General features: G+C 40.6%; 2 protein-coding genes across 2 annotated transcripts; one reads left to right on the forward strand and one right to left on the reverse strand.

Annotated features, from left to right (window-relative positions):
• The first annotated feature begins 1,770 nt into the window (after positions 1–1,770).
• On the forward strand, positions 1,771–5,168 carry skp2 (S-phase kinase-associated protein 2, E3 ubiquitin protein ligase). Its single transcript, XM_030768045.1, has 10 exons — positions 1,771–1,784; positions 2,559–2,797; positions 2,993–3,104; positions 3,231–3,374; positions 3,534–3,668; positions 3,850–3,948; positions 4,229–4,356; positions 4,505–4,556; positions 4,649–4,753; positions 4,967–5,168. Exons 1-10 carry the CDS (start codon positions 1,771–1,773, stop codon positions 5,166–5,168), a joined length of 1,230 nt encoding a protein of 409 aa, XP_030623905.1.
• A 2,645-nt stretch (positions 5,169–7,813) lies between these two features.
• Positions 7,814–12,923, reverse strand: nadk2 (NAD kinase 2, mitochondrial). Its single transcript, XM_030768390.1, has 12 exons — positions 11,885–12,923; positions 11,276–11,364; positions 11,051–11,139; positions 10,581–10,662; positions 10,171–10,254; positions 9,828–9,964; positions 9,483–9,570; positions 9,158–9,253; positions 9,000–9,055; positions 8,852–8,905; positions 8,585–8,708; positions 7,814–8,313 (listed from the first exon to the last, which is right to left on the reverse strand). The coding sequence occupies exons 1-12, from the start codon at positions 12,122–12,124 to the stop codon at positions 8,175–8,177; spliced, it is 1,278 nt and encodes a 425-aa protein (XP_030624250.1). The 5' UTR covers positions 12,125–12,923; the 3' UTR covers positions 7,814–8,174.
• Positions 12,924–13,723: the final 800 nt, after the last annotated feature.

Raw genomic sequence — 13,723 nt, forward strand, 5'->3', positions numbered from 1 at the left:
CAAAACATCATAACAGCAGATGCTACTTAATTGCAAGAATAGCGTTTACTTTGAAACAGAACTCTTTATGACATTAGTGATAACAATGTAAATGAGCTGATAACAGCAGACGACCTCTCACTGTGCCTTTCAGTCTGCTTTCTACAAGACATCAGATGTTATTACACTGCAAATCACGGACGTATCTTAAGCTTGGATTCTTACCTCGGTTTAAGGGCAGGCGAATATGAAGCTAGCTACCGATACAGATTTAGTATTCTACCACTAATAAACGTCATTTACACATTTGCCCAAGAAAATCGGTAATAAAATCCACTGGATGCTAATTCACAAGGACCATAGGCTCAAATACGTCATATGTTGTCGTCGCACGCTGTTTTACGTAAATGAAAGAAAAGCTTGCGTGGGGATAATGGGGAAACAACGCATGCGTAACGTAGAATAAATGTAAGAATGTAATTTAATAGCCTACAGTTGATAACAAAAGAGCACCCTGTAAAAATATAGCAAGTACAGAATAGTGCGCCGCATGTAAATTGGGACATGCTCTGAGAACTCATCAGTCAGCCTATCGAAAACTGTCTCCACCCAAATCCAGGTCATGCGGAATCTTGACAGCCGTGGGAGACTGCCAAATCCACATAGTAGCTAGTCGTTTAATTGTAGAGCATGTAAGTGGTACTTCGGTATGCAAGGGTCTGGTTTTAACTTTGCATGATATGTTAGAAGGGATTGAGCCCCACGAGTGAAACTATATAACATTTGTTTGTACGTAAAATCCTCGAGAGATCGCAGACATAGAGTTTTGGATAAGAACACAGGGTATATCAGCGTCTATCAATTTGACGACCTGAATTGACTCGAAATATCCACAGATACCTGAAGGTAACCTCGTAGAGCCCTGTATTCTCAGTGGAACTGTTTGTAATTTTCAAATAAAGATTATAGTTCTTATCGCAAAAAAATATATTTGCATAAAGGAAAACTTAAAAAAAAAAAAAAAAGGACTTCCTTAGGTAATTTGGGACCTGAATGTAAAACTGTAGTATTGAACTGCCTTTATGCATCTCCTAAAAACATGCTACAATGAGATATCATTGTAATACTCTTATATTTTATATGTTCACTTTATATGTGTTCATATGAAGGCTCTGAATATATCAAAATGCTTCTGTATCTACCATACATAGTGTAGACATCACTGAGAAAAGATTTTAAAAATTACACCCCAACCCTCAGTCTTGGAGACTCTCCTTTCATGTTAATGCGCCATGTCACAAAGAAAGAACAGACTATTGTTGTTGCAAACACAACATCCTGACTTCAACAAAACAGAACGTGTTTTGGATCAAATGAAGCTATCGAGCAGCTGGGGTCGTATTGCCGTATGTGGTATGCCATACCAGCATGACACAGTGATGCTGTCATTAAGGCCAAAGGCGGCCCAGCGAACTTATTACCTTTCTCCGACTGACATTAAATAAACCAGTTACTCCTTTAATTATTCCATAATTAAAGATTCGAGTGAAAAGAAGTGTAATATGCTCCTACGCAATAGGTGGCGATACACATCACAACAGTCGGTTTGGAGTGAAAAATATTGTACATCACTTCCGTTGTCCTAAATCTGAGCCAATGGCTTGAGAGCAAGGCGGGCGGTGAAGCGGGAGGTTTAAAGGCTCCCGCTTGCATCACAGCAGAGGTGTAGTAGAAAGTTGTGAATTTTATGTGCTGCTGTGCTTATCCGACCAATACCACGGAGTTAAGGAAATGGCACAAGAAAGGTAACTAAGTTAATATTTCTTGATGCACACATTTATTTTTAGATTAGGATGGGTACGTAAAAAGCTCATTATGATTGGATCGCTGAGTGCCTGTATATGCATGTATATGCTGCCTTAAAACTCGGTCAAATACCTAGTTTCGAAAAAGTGCCGTAATCAATATAAACTACCGGTACTCGAACAAAAGAAGGTTCAGTGTGTATTGCTTAACATGAGTGACCGACAATCGAGGTAGCAAACGACAGCTTAGGGGTTTCAAAGTTGTTCGCGCCCAAGTCTAATGTTGCTCTCTTATAGAGGTACTATGGGCTACCCACACGTCTTCTGGCTTAGGAGGACCAAGCAAATTTCCCGTGGTGGGCTTGCAAACATATAAATAACCATTGGCACTATTATCATTCTTATTCTCCTCAAGTGGTAGATAAAAAGGTGTTGTAGCATACTACTGTTGAGATGGCGCGATCAATAAGAAGCTCGCGTTAGCATGTTAGCAGCCAACTAGAATGCAGAACCAGTGGTGTGTTGGCGGGCATTAGAAAGTGCACAGTGTACACGAAATCAGTCTCAAGTATAAAATGATAATTTCTTAGACATCTAGCCTCTGATGAAATGAACGATGGCATTTCACCCTTGTTAGTTAAAAAACGCACAATTGCACTTTCTGGTTTTTTTTCTGCGTAAAATAAGTCTGCATAGCCACAAAATACTTTTTTGAGGGATGGCAAACTCTGAAAAACGTATCTAACCTTGCTTCATATTCTGTTTGAATACAAGGGCTTTTAAAGAGTTAAACGAGACCGTGGAGGGCTCATTGCTGCGTGCGTCTCAGAGAGCTAAGCGGAAGAAAGATGCTTTTGGGCAAGGTCTTGACACCGAGAACACGCCGCAGGAGCTTATTACGTGTTGGTCACCACCGCACAAACACCCTCGCGCCTCCGTTAAGGAGAAAGAAAACGGAGAGCACATGTTTATCCTAGCCAGACGTCCCAGGAAGAAGATGCATCATCACACGGGTTCGCGGTTTGCACATTTTATAATTATGTGATTTTTAGCAGACGGAGCCTCATAAAATGAAATTATTCATTTCCGACTTTAGGTTTACTAGCGTTGATGATTTTGTAATGTGGTTGCGAACGTTTAATGTTTATGTTAGCGGGTTTGCATTTTACTGTTATAGAAGAGTATTAATAGTCTTAAATTTCGTTTAGGGTTGTGTTGGGACAACCTTCCAGATGAGCTTCTCCTGGGGATATTCCACTGCCTCTCCTTGAAAGACCTTCTCAGGACCTCTCGCGTGTGCAAGCGCTGGCATCGTTTAGCGTGAGTTTTTTTTTTAGCTCATTAACTTTTATGTCCATTTCACCCTAACTGGTTGGACATTGCATATCTTAGTGCAGGTGTGTCTGGAAAAAACTATTTCAAATCCTCTTTTTGTGGAATCAACAGGTTTGATGAGTCTTTGTGGCACAGTGTGGACTTGGCAGGGAAAACCCAGTTGGATGCAGAGCTGGGTCAGGTCCTCTCAGCTGGGGTCCTGAGACTGCGCTGTCCACACACTTGTGTTGGGGAACCTCACTTTGGGCATTCAAAGTAAGCAATGTTGTAACAGATATATGTAGTATTGAGATGAGCCTATACAGCATATTTTCATTCAGGTATTCTTGAAATACCACACTTGCTTTTTGATTTTTATTAATTTATCCATAACGTTTTCCCTGTGTCCTAATCCAATTCTTTACGTGGTTCCAGACAACTGCGTGTCCAGCACATGGATTTGTCCAGCTGCACCATCACAACGCCTGTCCTAGAAGACATCCTGTCCCGTTGCAGGCAGCTGCAGAATCTGAGTTTGGAGGGACTAGCACTCTCTGATGGCATTCTCCAGTAAATAAAAAGCCCTGTTTAAATATGTGTAAACACTTTCCGCCTAGTGCTGCGCCTTTGTTTAATTTATTACCTCTGAAGCCAAAAGCCATTCCAGCGTTGTATGTGTTTATGTGTTCGGTGAATAAGCATTTAAGAAAGTAACCCTGGCTGGTTTTGTTTTGTCTTGACTTGTTTACAGATCCTTAGCCCAGAACCACGAGCTTATCAGACTCAACCTGAGTGGCTGTTCTGGCTTTTCCCCTGAGTCAGTGACAGAGATGCTGAAATCCTGCACGCGGTAAGAGCACACAGACTCACTGTCGGGGTCATATTTGATGGGGTGGCTATGCTTTTGAGTGTCCCATTCACCCAGGTAAGACGGAAGCACAAGGGAACACGGTGCATCCGTAAATTAAAGTCAAACAAATGAACTATTGAATAAAACAAACTAACAAAATAACCCATAACTTGATGATCTCTAATAAACATAAATGCGTGCGTCTTATTATGTGAGTAGCATGGGTTTGGAGTGCATAATAAAAAATGTTGGTTTTTTTTTTTGTATTTTTTTAATTCAGACTGGAAGAACTTAACATATCCTGGTGCAACTTCACCAGCTGTCATGTGAAGGCAGTGACTAACAACATTCCCTCTAGTGTTACTCAACTCAACATCAGTGGTTACAGGCAAAACCTTACCATGGACGGTAAGACTGTTTGCATTATTCAGCTAACAGTTTGCAATATTCAACTAACATTTTGCTCGCAAACGTCTGCAATTTTTATTTTTTTCATTCCCATATGTTTGAAAGAAATTCTTAGTTTCTGTGCATTCTGTGTTTTCCTTAAATCCAGATGTCAAGAGTTTAGTGGAGAGATGTCCCAATCTTACAGATTTGGATTTAAGGTGAGGGATTACTTATGAAATAAAACACATTTGTGTGCAGAACGTGTGCTCTGAGAATGCCTTTGCACTCATAATTGTCTTGGTGGTTGCAGTGATAGCGTGCTTGTGACAGCAGACAGCTTTCCAGTCCTGCAGCAGCTGTCTCTGAGACATTTATGCCTGAGTCGATGCTACCAGATTCATCCAGCCGCCCTAGTGTAAGACATGACGTAAACACACACACGTCACGCAGTTTCTTTCAGTGCTGAAATACCTAAATGCAGAGGATGTGTATTTTAACCCCCTTATTGTTCTTTAGCATGATGTGAATTTTAGATTTGTCTAAAATTTGTCTGTTTTTCGAGTGCGCTGAACTTCGTCGCACATTCTATTTAAGCGCTCACGTGCGTTTTGCGTTTTGACATCTGCAGTGACTTTGAGAAGTTCCCAGAGTTGCAGACACTGGAGGTTTTCGGTCTGATACAGGACAGCTATCTGCCCATCCTTAGTAAAGGCCTGCCACGCATCCAGATAAACACCAGGCCGTTCTCGAGCATCGCACGTCCGTCGCCCTCGACCAGAAAGGACCGCGCCATGTGGGGGATGCACTGTCGGCTCGTGTACAAGCTCTAACGCTGAGTGCGAGGACATTTTTAGAGAAAACACGTTTGATGCAGGAGGTGAATTCAGAAATACATTTGGCTTTGAAGAGTATTCAATAATGATACTTAATGCTGATGGTTACAATGTCTTAAAGGGAGTTTTTGACTGAAATGTTTTAATGTCTCTGAGAATTTTAAGATGCGTTGCCCTACAGTGGAATTAGAGCAATTCATAGTAAGCTTTGGAAGATAAAACTGTAATGCCACGTAAATTCTTTCTTAAACGTCACCTCGGGCGGGGGGGGGCGACACTTTTAACTTTTTTTAGTTTGGCCTGCAATAATGTTTACAGCGTTTTATTACCAAACAGGTCAGATGCCTTGGAAAAAAAGTTTTAACATTTTTCTTGCTGTTACTGAAAAATGAGTCACCACTGACCTTTCATTGACCTCACTGACTATATGGCGTATCCATAGCCTGACAATCCCTTGACTCTATTCCTCCAATAATAGGTTTCTCTCTCTGTTAGAAGCACAAACTAAAGAACAGAGGTCAGGCTTATGTGTGTGTTGAATATTGCAGTTTATTTTTGTAAAGCACATTAGAATGACTGGCCTCCAGCTACCTAATTCATCATCTAGTACATGGACCATGTATTTCTAAACTGCCTGTTTTTGTTTGTTTGTTTGTTTTTTTTACAAAATCTTGTCAGCAAATTACAATCATCGGCCAACTAACTACAGCATTCCAAAGCTGCCACGTTCCTCTTCAAAAGTTGAGCAGCAGTGTTTTATTTGTAAAGACAACTTTCATCTGATTGTAACATTGATAACTTGGATTGACAATGTTGGTGCTGGTATGTACATGGTAATTAATTGTAATTTAAATAAATGTGTTTTTTTTAAAGAAGAAAGAAATCAGTCTGTCATTGCAAAACCAAATTGTAGTATGAACCTTATTGAAACATGTATGTCTTAATCCCAGTTAAACTATGTAGATCTGGTCTCAGTAATTCTGACTGAAGGTGGACATGCTTTCCTGAGTTTAGAAGAGAAGTGGAAAACAGTATCTTGAATAAGGGATTTGCCAATATAATTTTTTTTTTTCCCCCGTTGTGTTTATTTCTTTAAAACTACTCTATTAATGGACATTTTGCTGGCTATAATGCATGGTAAAAGAAATGGTTTGCCTTTATTTTAAGGGGATCAAAGCTGTTTTAAGGTATTTGTTTACAGTGAAAAATAATTAGCATGTGTTAAAAAACAAAACTCCTATCAAGCAAATCACCAAGATATTTACTTGTCATACCGTCAGTTTTACCAGATGTTGATTATTCTGTAGAAAAATTACTGCAAAAAACTGGCTTTGTTCTGTATATCAAAGACTGCTCACTGAAAGGTTTCAAAACAGAAGAATCCATTGTTTATTTTCCATCAAAACAAGGCCCAAATTACTCATCACATGGTCTTGTGTTTTTCGAGGGAAGCAGGGCGAAAGATCAGCTCTGTCTTAAATACAAAAAAAAAATGTTTTGAACATGTTGGCAAAACAGCAATTTCATCTACTCTATGTTTGTTTAGGAATTCTCTACAGAGTGTTGACCCATCAATAACACATTTTAGGTACAACCCGCATCACCCATATGTCTTCAAGAATATTTAAGCATTGAATTCAGCCTTGTTCAACTTTATAATATTGAATGGTGTCATTTTTCTGGTTTTGATGTACAGAGAGCGAATAACAAAATTGCATTCATCTCAACCTGCAAAAATTTCATTGCAAGTTTGGCACAAATTTGCAAGTGAGAAGTACATCAAATGTAATTACTTATTCTTGCCACCTCAAACAAATTGAAACAGAAACTCAAAATTGGTAAAGTGTTACAAACAGTTATGCACAATAAAAATAACTTAACGCTTTATGTTTCAATGTGGAACTTTTCCTTGGGTATCAGAGAAAACCTTGACAGAGAGACCGATTTTACATTCTTTTTATGATATCTTAAACAAACCTGTTAAAACTCTGGCCCTCCAGTCAAGGAACCAGTCTTTCCTTAGAGAGCAAGGTCAAAAACTAGCGCAAGTTCAGCACTTGTCTACAACCAGTACCAGAGATTCAGAAACCCAGTTGACATTATTTGTTAGGACATAGTGTACAAATAACAGTGTCGTTACACCCCAAAAAAAAAAATAGCTGGAAAGCACAACGGCTCAGAAAACACACAACAAAAAGCAGCTAAAACAAAAGTCTTCGAAAAGGCAGCAGCGTCTCACCAAGCGTGCTTTTCCCATGTGGTCAGCAGACCTGTCAGCACATTTACAGTATTTTTCTCCAAGCTGACTGAGAAACCCAGCTTTCGACAAATGCTCCACGCAGTCGTGCATAAACATTTCTCATTTGGAGGTCACACGTTGACGGATTCATATGTACATGTATTGCCTCCAGAAAGGCAAGGGTGTCAATCTAATGGCAGTGTCGTATCTTAAAAATAGGGTAAGTGTATCAGGAGGGCACCAAACTTGGCCAAGCACTTAGCTGATCAAAACTACGACTTTTTCCATTATTAAATACTGAGGCAACACCAAATGGGTGACAGTTGGTGGTGAAGGCAAAGGAAAAAAAACAACAACAACAATAACACATGGCACTGAAACTATGTGACCACACTTGTTTTGATTTATGTCTGGAAAAATGCTTACGGTAAAAAAAAAAAAAATTATACGTCAGTTTCCAGTGCCTGACATTATAAACCTCAAATCAGATCTTTTGAAAAAAGGAGAGAGAAAGGACAAAATTCGGCTTTAAAACAGGTAGATTAAAAGCATGGTCAGAATTGTACTCGGCTCTGTGAGAAAAATACATTTAGAAAAGGAACCTAATGCCAGTTATTGGGCAGGAACCAGTTCCTTTTTTTTTTGTCAATATATGACCTTGCAGCAAAGCTTAGCTCAAAGTTCATGGCTGTGCCTACAGTGACAGAAACCATCTTCAAACTCAAGTGGAAAAACCACAGACTCGGAGTTAAGTAACTACACATTCAGTCACTGAGGATAATAGTCTTGAGTTGGTCATTTTCATTCAAGCTGATTGTTGCAATAGCTCCGTCGTTGAATTCAAATGACGTCCCTCCATCTACCACCATACACGCGTCCCAGCACCGTGATCGCACACACACCCTGATAGGTGAAAAAGAGCAAGAGAATATTTCTGAAAAATTCTCCATTGAACCTGCATTTACAGTAAACATGAAAGCCATTATCTATTTCTTGGCCTCCAACTTTAACATCAAGAGTACAGAGTACTTCTGAGCCACTGGGTCAACTCTTAAGAGTATGTGCCTGAGGAGAGCGTATTCGTTCCAAATGTGAATCTTTTTGAACTGTTGAACTGTTTTTTGAAATGTATCTCCTTGTGGTTTAAGATACATGGATAAAAGGAGTAACTCACTTCTTGGCAAAACCTCTCTGGCGGCTACTGGAAAACACTCTGTTTACGATGGGCTCTCTGACGCTGAAGAAAAGCTTGTCTTCCTCTGGACTGAAGAGGAGAGATTGGTTGTACGCTTCCGTCACTAAAACAGACATCAAAATTAAACTCTATCACCATGCACTTTTTCATTTTTGTAACAGACTAACAGTCTGATTTTTCAAATATTATTTTATTTGAGGTTTTTTTTTTTGGTGCATCAAAATAATATCACAAAGGAAAACTCACCCTCTTCGATCAACTCCTGGGTAAGAGGGATGTCCACACCAGCTTTCACTGTACCTGGAGAAAAAAAAGTAAAGATTTCCAATCATCATTATGTTCAGCACATATGAATAGTATTTATTTCTGTTAGTCATTCATATCCTATGCGTACCTATCTTCAGGACATCCTCAACAGACTGTTCCATCAGTTTGTTGATGTTATAAGACCTGTCCACAAGGAGGAGTGAATGTTACCGTTTCTGAAATGACGGGTTATGGCCATAAACAAAAACAAAAAACGAAAACACGATGCAGGTCGGCTCCGTGTACCATGCTTTAGATCCGGTTCCAGTGCAGATGCTCAGTCCCGAGCTCTTCTGCTTCTCCCACGGTCCGTCGTCGATCGAGATTTCGTAATACGAGGCCCTATGGAGCGAGAGGGTAAGACGGGGGTTGAAGGGTATATACTTCATCCTGAGGTGGACACATCCAAAGCAAGGTCCAGAGAGACGGGCAGGGGGATTGGTTGGAGTGTGCGGAAAAGGGGCGTCGATGAGACAAAACATGCTTAGACGGACGACAATGGCAGAAGGACACGATGCAAATGCTCAGGGAGTCTACGCATTGTCATGACATGGTTAGTTAACATAGGTACCTGGAAGACAGAGACTCCCCTATAAAGATCTCATTGAGTCCTCTGACTGGGAGTAGGTGGGACCCTGATAAGCTGTCATTTGTCGTACCTGTTACCAAAAACGACAAACCTATGTTACACCGGGAGCTATCGGCTCTGGCAAATTGATCTATTAGAAGAGACAAAAAAAAAAAAAACTGACAGATAATGAGAAAAAAAAAAAAAAAAAAAGAAGGACAAAGCACACATATAGAGCAGGTCTCTGCTGCTCTTAAAAGCCGTGACAGAGAGGACAGAGACAGGACGAACGAGTACACGTAGAGCTGGAGAGTGCCGTAGGGGCGCGGGAGGACAGGCAGGGCGTACTACGCAGGGTGGTGTTGGTGATTCGGTGAGCCTGGCTGTGCTGTTCCAGACTAAGCTGCAGTTCGTGCAGGTCCACAGGAATGGGATTAATCCCCGTGCCTTCCAAGTTCATGCGGATTCTCTGCCTCCACTGCCACCTGGTGGAGAGGAGATGAAACGCAAGTGCTGAAAACATCATGAAAATAGGACAAAAAAAATTCCAGATGAGCATTACTGTTAAACTGTTTAAAACTGAAGCGCTGGATGGATGTGTGAAGAACGCGGCTGACGTTGAAAGAGTAAACAGTCTCAAATATGGGTCTTTTCACAAAAAAAAAAAAAAACACGCTGATTGTGGAGATACCTGAAATCCCCCTTCCTGAGTTTGCGCAAAGCCTCAGAAAAGGCGTGTGTGTAACGCACAGGCAAGCAGAGATGGCCTTCTGACCTGCACCAAGGAAAACATGGGTAGATAAATAAGTTGGACATTCAGTGTCTTCACATGAACAAACAAAAGGGGGCACTGTGATAGAAACATGCACTGTTTAGCACTGTTTACTGCCTGACTTTGTCTGTAGTTTACTCTTCTACTTCCTTCAACTATTCTTGCACTTGTCTCTTGTCATTCACTGAACTTAACGGCAGCACTTAACAGTTACATGTTAGGACTACATTGTGCCTCACTTGTGAGTCACTTTGTATAAAAGCGTCTACTAAAACAATAAATGTAAATGTAAATAAATGGATATATGCTTTTTTTTTTTTTTTTTTTACCTTTCTGGATCAGTGTTGACTCCAAGAACAGGTTTGTTCTTATCGAATACTTTACTGGCGACAAGTAGCATGGTACCATCACCTGATGAAAAAGTGGAATGAAACAGATAAGTCTTCAGTTTTTATATAATTCATTTGATTCTACAGAAAAGACGCTGGTGTGTGAAAGGTCATGATCCATGACTGCAACATACATTCATCTGATGTGCAGCACAAAACAAGCAAGTAAAAGCATCACAACTGAAGAGTTTCAGTCCACAGCGGTTAGTTTACTCACACATCATGGCAGCCAATAGCATGTCTGAGCGACTTTCAATAGATAAAACTGTTTGTGTTCACTGGCAGTATCCAGGTTCTTAAGTCATCAGATGTACAGCGTGTTTCAGTAGGAGATTATCTCACACACACACACACACACACACACACACACAGTTGGGATAAAGCAACCCAATGTGATGATCTGGCCGCACCTCCTGCTGATATAATGGCGTCTGCCCATCGAACTGTCTCCTCGTTGTACTCCCCTCGTTTCACAACACGCACCTCTATCCCTTCTTTTCTACAGAAACCAGAGAGTCACATGACTAATATTGGAATATACTGGATATGGTATGCTATATGGTATGACATGGTTAGATTTACTAAGATTTTATCATTGGTATTTAACAGAACCAAATAGGTGTTTGCTTCCTTACTGTAAGTTCTCCACAATGTTCCCAACATTGTGAGTGTGAATGTTGTGACGTTCCAAAAGTCCACTGTAGCTGGAGCCTTTCAAGGCAAGCTATCCTCCGAGATGGCGGTAACAGAATTCAAAATTTGGGGCAGAATTGAGGCAACACAAATCAACAAGAGCACAAAATGTGGGTCATCTCTTTAAGCGCCATTAGTTAAATAAAGGACATTAAGACTTATTGCTAGACTTGGCAGGTATATCTGAGAGGTGTGGCTGTGAGAGTCAACTATTAGGCTAAAACAACTGACATTTAAAGTGCCATTATGTCTAAAAGGGTGTATGTTTTTTTGTGTCTGTTTTATGCAAAACCTGAAATTATAGAGAATATTTTAGGTCATGCTTGGAATTATGGCTGCTTATCAAGTGTAACTAAAAAGGGAAAAGCACAGGCCCACTATTTAGGGGCGTTAAAGTCCTGAAAACATCTGTGAATGATGTAGGAAAACATGTGTGATCAACACATGAACTAATAATTGATATTTTACGGACAATGCCATCAACGCTGTGCTATCCCTTTACATAACGAGTTTCAAAACCAGCTAACAAACCATTTTCATTATATACTTACCAACTGCTTAAGGTCCTCCTCCGATAACCCCGCATAGCGATACCGCTGCTGTTCAAATTCATACCTTGTGGTTTTTGTCACGACGGCAACTTTTGTAGGTTTAAAGCCAGTATCAGCCTGCGTCGCAACGCTGCACGCGGCTGTCTGACGAAAACCGAGACGACTGCAGTAACTCCCATTAAGTACTGTCACAACTGGATTTCCGAAAGAAAGCAAACTCCTCAGGGTACGCTGTGACATCCTAGTGTCTTTTCACCATGAAAACGGTTACCTTAAATTTATAGTCTAATCCAAATGTACTGAAAAGCCTACTTCCGTCGAGGCACCGAACTCGTCGCATCCAGATACCACTGGATTATCTAGCAATGGGCTGAATTGATAGAAACAACGTCATTTCACGTTTAACCCGACGAAACACAGTAAACAACATCAGAGCACAGTTCACATCATATGCACGAATTCAGAATGGGAAGAAAACAGATGGTCTTTGGTCCACTTCGATGCAACTACTGTCCAAACAATACAAGTTATGCCACAGCTGTTTCAAGCAGTGAACGCAGCGTCACGATGGTGAAAAAGCAGAAACTGAATACACCAACAGTGCATGCTATTTTCACACAACTATGTTTCGTTTTGTTTTATCACTTAGTTTAAATGCGTTCTCGCTCTACAGTTTATGGTCGAAAATTATGGCCACGGGTAAGAGCAGCCAAACCCAGAAGTCTGGGATCAGAGAGGGTCACAGAGCTAAAGTCACACTCTGAACCGCACTTTAAGTTCACCGCCAACGCAGGTTAGCATTCCCAGTGGAGAACTTAACCTCATAACAAGTGACACTTCTAGCAGTGTTCAATTTGCCAAGTAAATTTCTAAGAACTTTCCCATGACATATTGGTTAAACTGGCCCTTACCGGTTTATCAACAACAAGTGAATGTCCCGCTACAGAGCCGAACGACTGCTTAACCTATTTGTCTGTTTAAATGGAACACTACGAAGCTTCGCACTGACCAAAAGTAACGCCACATCCCACAAACATACAAGTCGCCATATTTACGGCACGTAACGCGCGTGCTTAGTACGTCATTGATTCAGAGGAGTGGGCGGAGTTGTTGTTCACTGTCGTGAAACGTTTATGTCTGAAGTTTCGTTTCAGTGTTGTCAGCAGGAATGAGTCGAAGTATAGACTGATAAAAAAAAACATTGGCTGCCCGAATTAATAAGAGAATGCCAATTCGAAAAGAAGTTTAAGTTAAGCCTCGACCTACACAGAGACAGACGGATGGGTGACCCTTCTTGCATTCCAGGGCATGTGTCGCCTGGAACATGTTACTAACATTATATGCCACCTGGAAACTTATTTTGTGTTAAAGGAATCAGTTCACCATGGCCCATCGCCAAAACATGATGAGGAATGACCGCAGACCTCTGCCCAAGATTGATCAAAAAACCTCTTGCAGGCAAATAATGCGTAAATCATCAGCACTAAAATCAGGTCGTAGTGTAAGAGATATTACCAGTGTTTCCAGCAAGAATGTGATCAAAGGCTAAGTCGTATATTACTTTTTAAATTCACCTGCCTTTAATGCTGCAGTCCAGTCCTGGCACGTGTCTTTGCCCTGTGTCCCATTCAGTAACTCAAGGGCAAGTACTTATCATTTCCAAACATTACGGAGTCTTGTAGTTTTCCTTTATGCCTGATGAACTGGCTGTCTTTTTAAGGCAGGTTACGGACTGCACTTGAAGGTAATCAGACCTCTAAAGTGTCAGTAAAGTTTTGCATAACCACAGTGTACCAGATATTTGTACACGAAAAACGTAATGCTGCACTGTTTTACAAC

Source organism: Chanos chanos, chromosome 3 (assembly GCF_902362185.1).
Source record: "Chanos chanos chromosome 3, fChaCha1.1, whole genome shotgun sequence".
NCBI classification, from domain to species: domain Eukaryota; kingdom Metazoa; phylum Chordata; class Actinopteri; order Gonorynchiformes; family Chanidae; genus Chanos; species Chanos chanos.

What these genes read in the sequence shown, in the direction of transcription:
- nadk2 (XM_030768390.1), bottom strand. Translation starts at nt 12,124, where the DNA reads ATGTCACAGCGTACCCTGAGGAGTTTGCTTTCTTTCGGAAATCCAGTT. An exon ending in AGGAGGACCTTAAGCAGTTG is followed by an intron (nt 11,365 to 11,884) that starts GTAAGTATATAA and finishes CTCGGAGGATAG; the next exon opens with CTTGCCTTGAAAGGCTCCAG. An exon ending in CCAGGAGTTGATCGAAGAGG is followed by an intron (nt 8,709 to 8,851) that starts GTGAGTTTTCCT and finishes TGTCTGTTTTAG; the next exon opens with TGACGGAAGCGTACAACCAA.
- skp2 (XM_030768045.1), top strand. An exon ending in GAAGATGCATCATCACACGG is followed by an intron (nt 2,798 to 2,992) that starts GTTCGCGGTTTG and finishes AATTTCGTTTAG; the next exon opens with GGTTGTGTTGGGACAACCTT. An exon ending in CCTCACTTTGGGCATTCAAA is followed by an intron (nt 3,375 to 3,533) that starts GTAAGCAATGTT and finishes ACGTGGTTCCAG; the next exon opens with ACAACTGCGTGTCCAGCACA.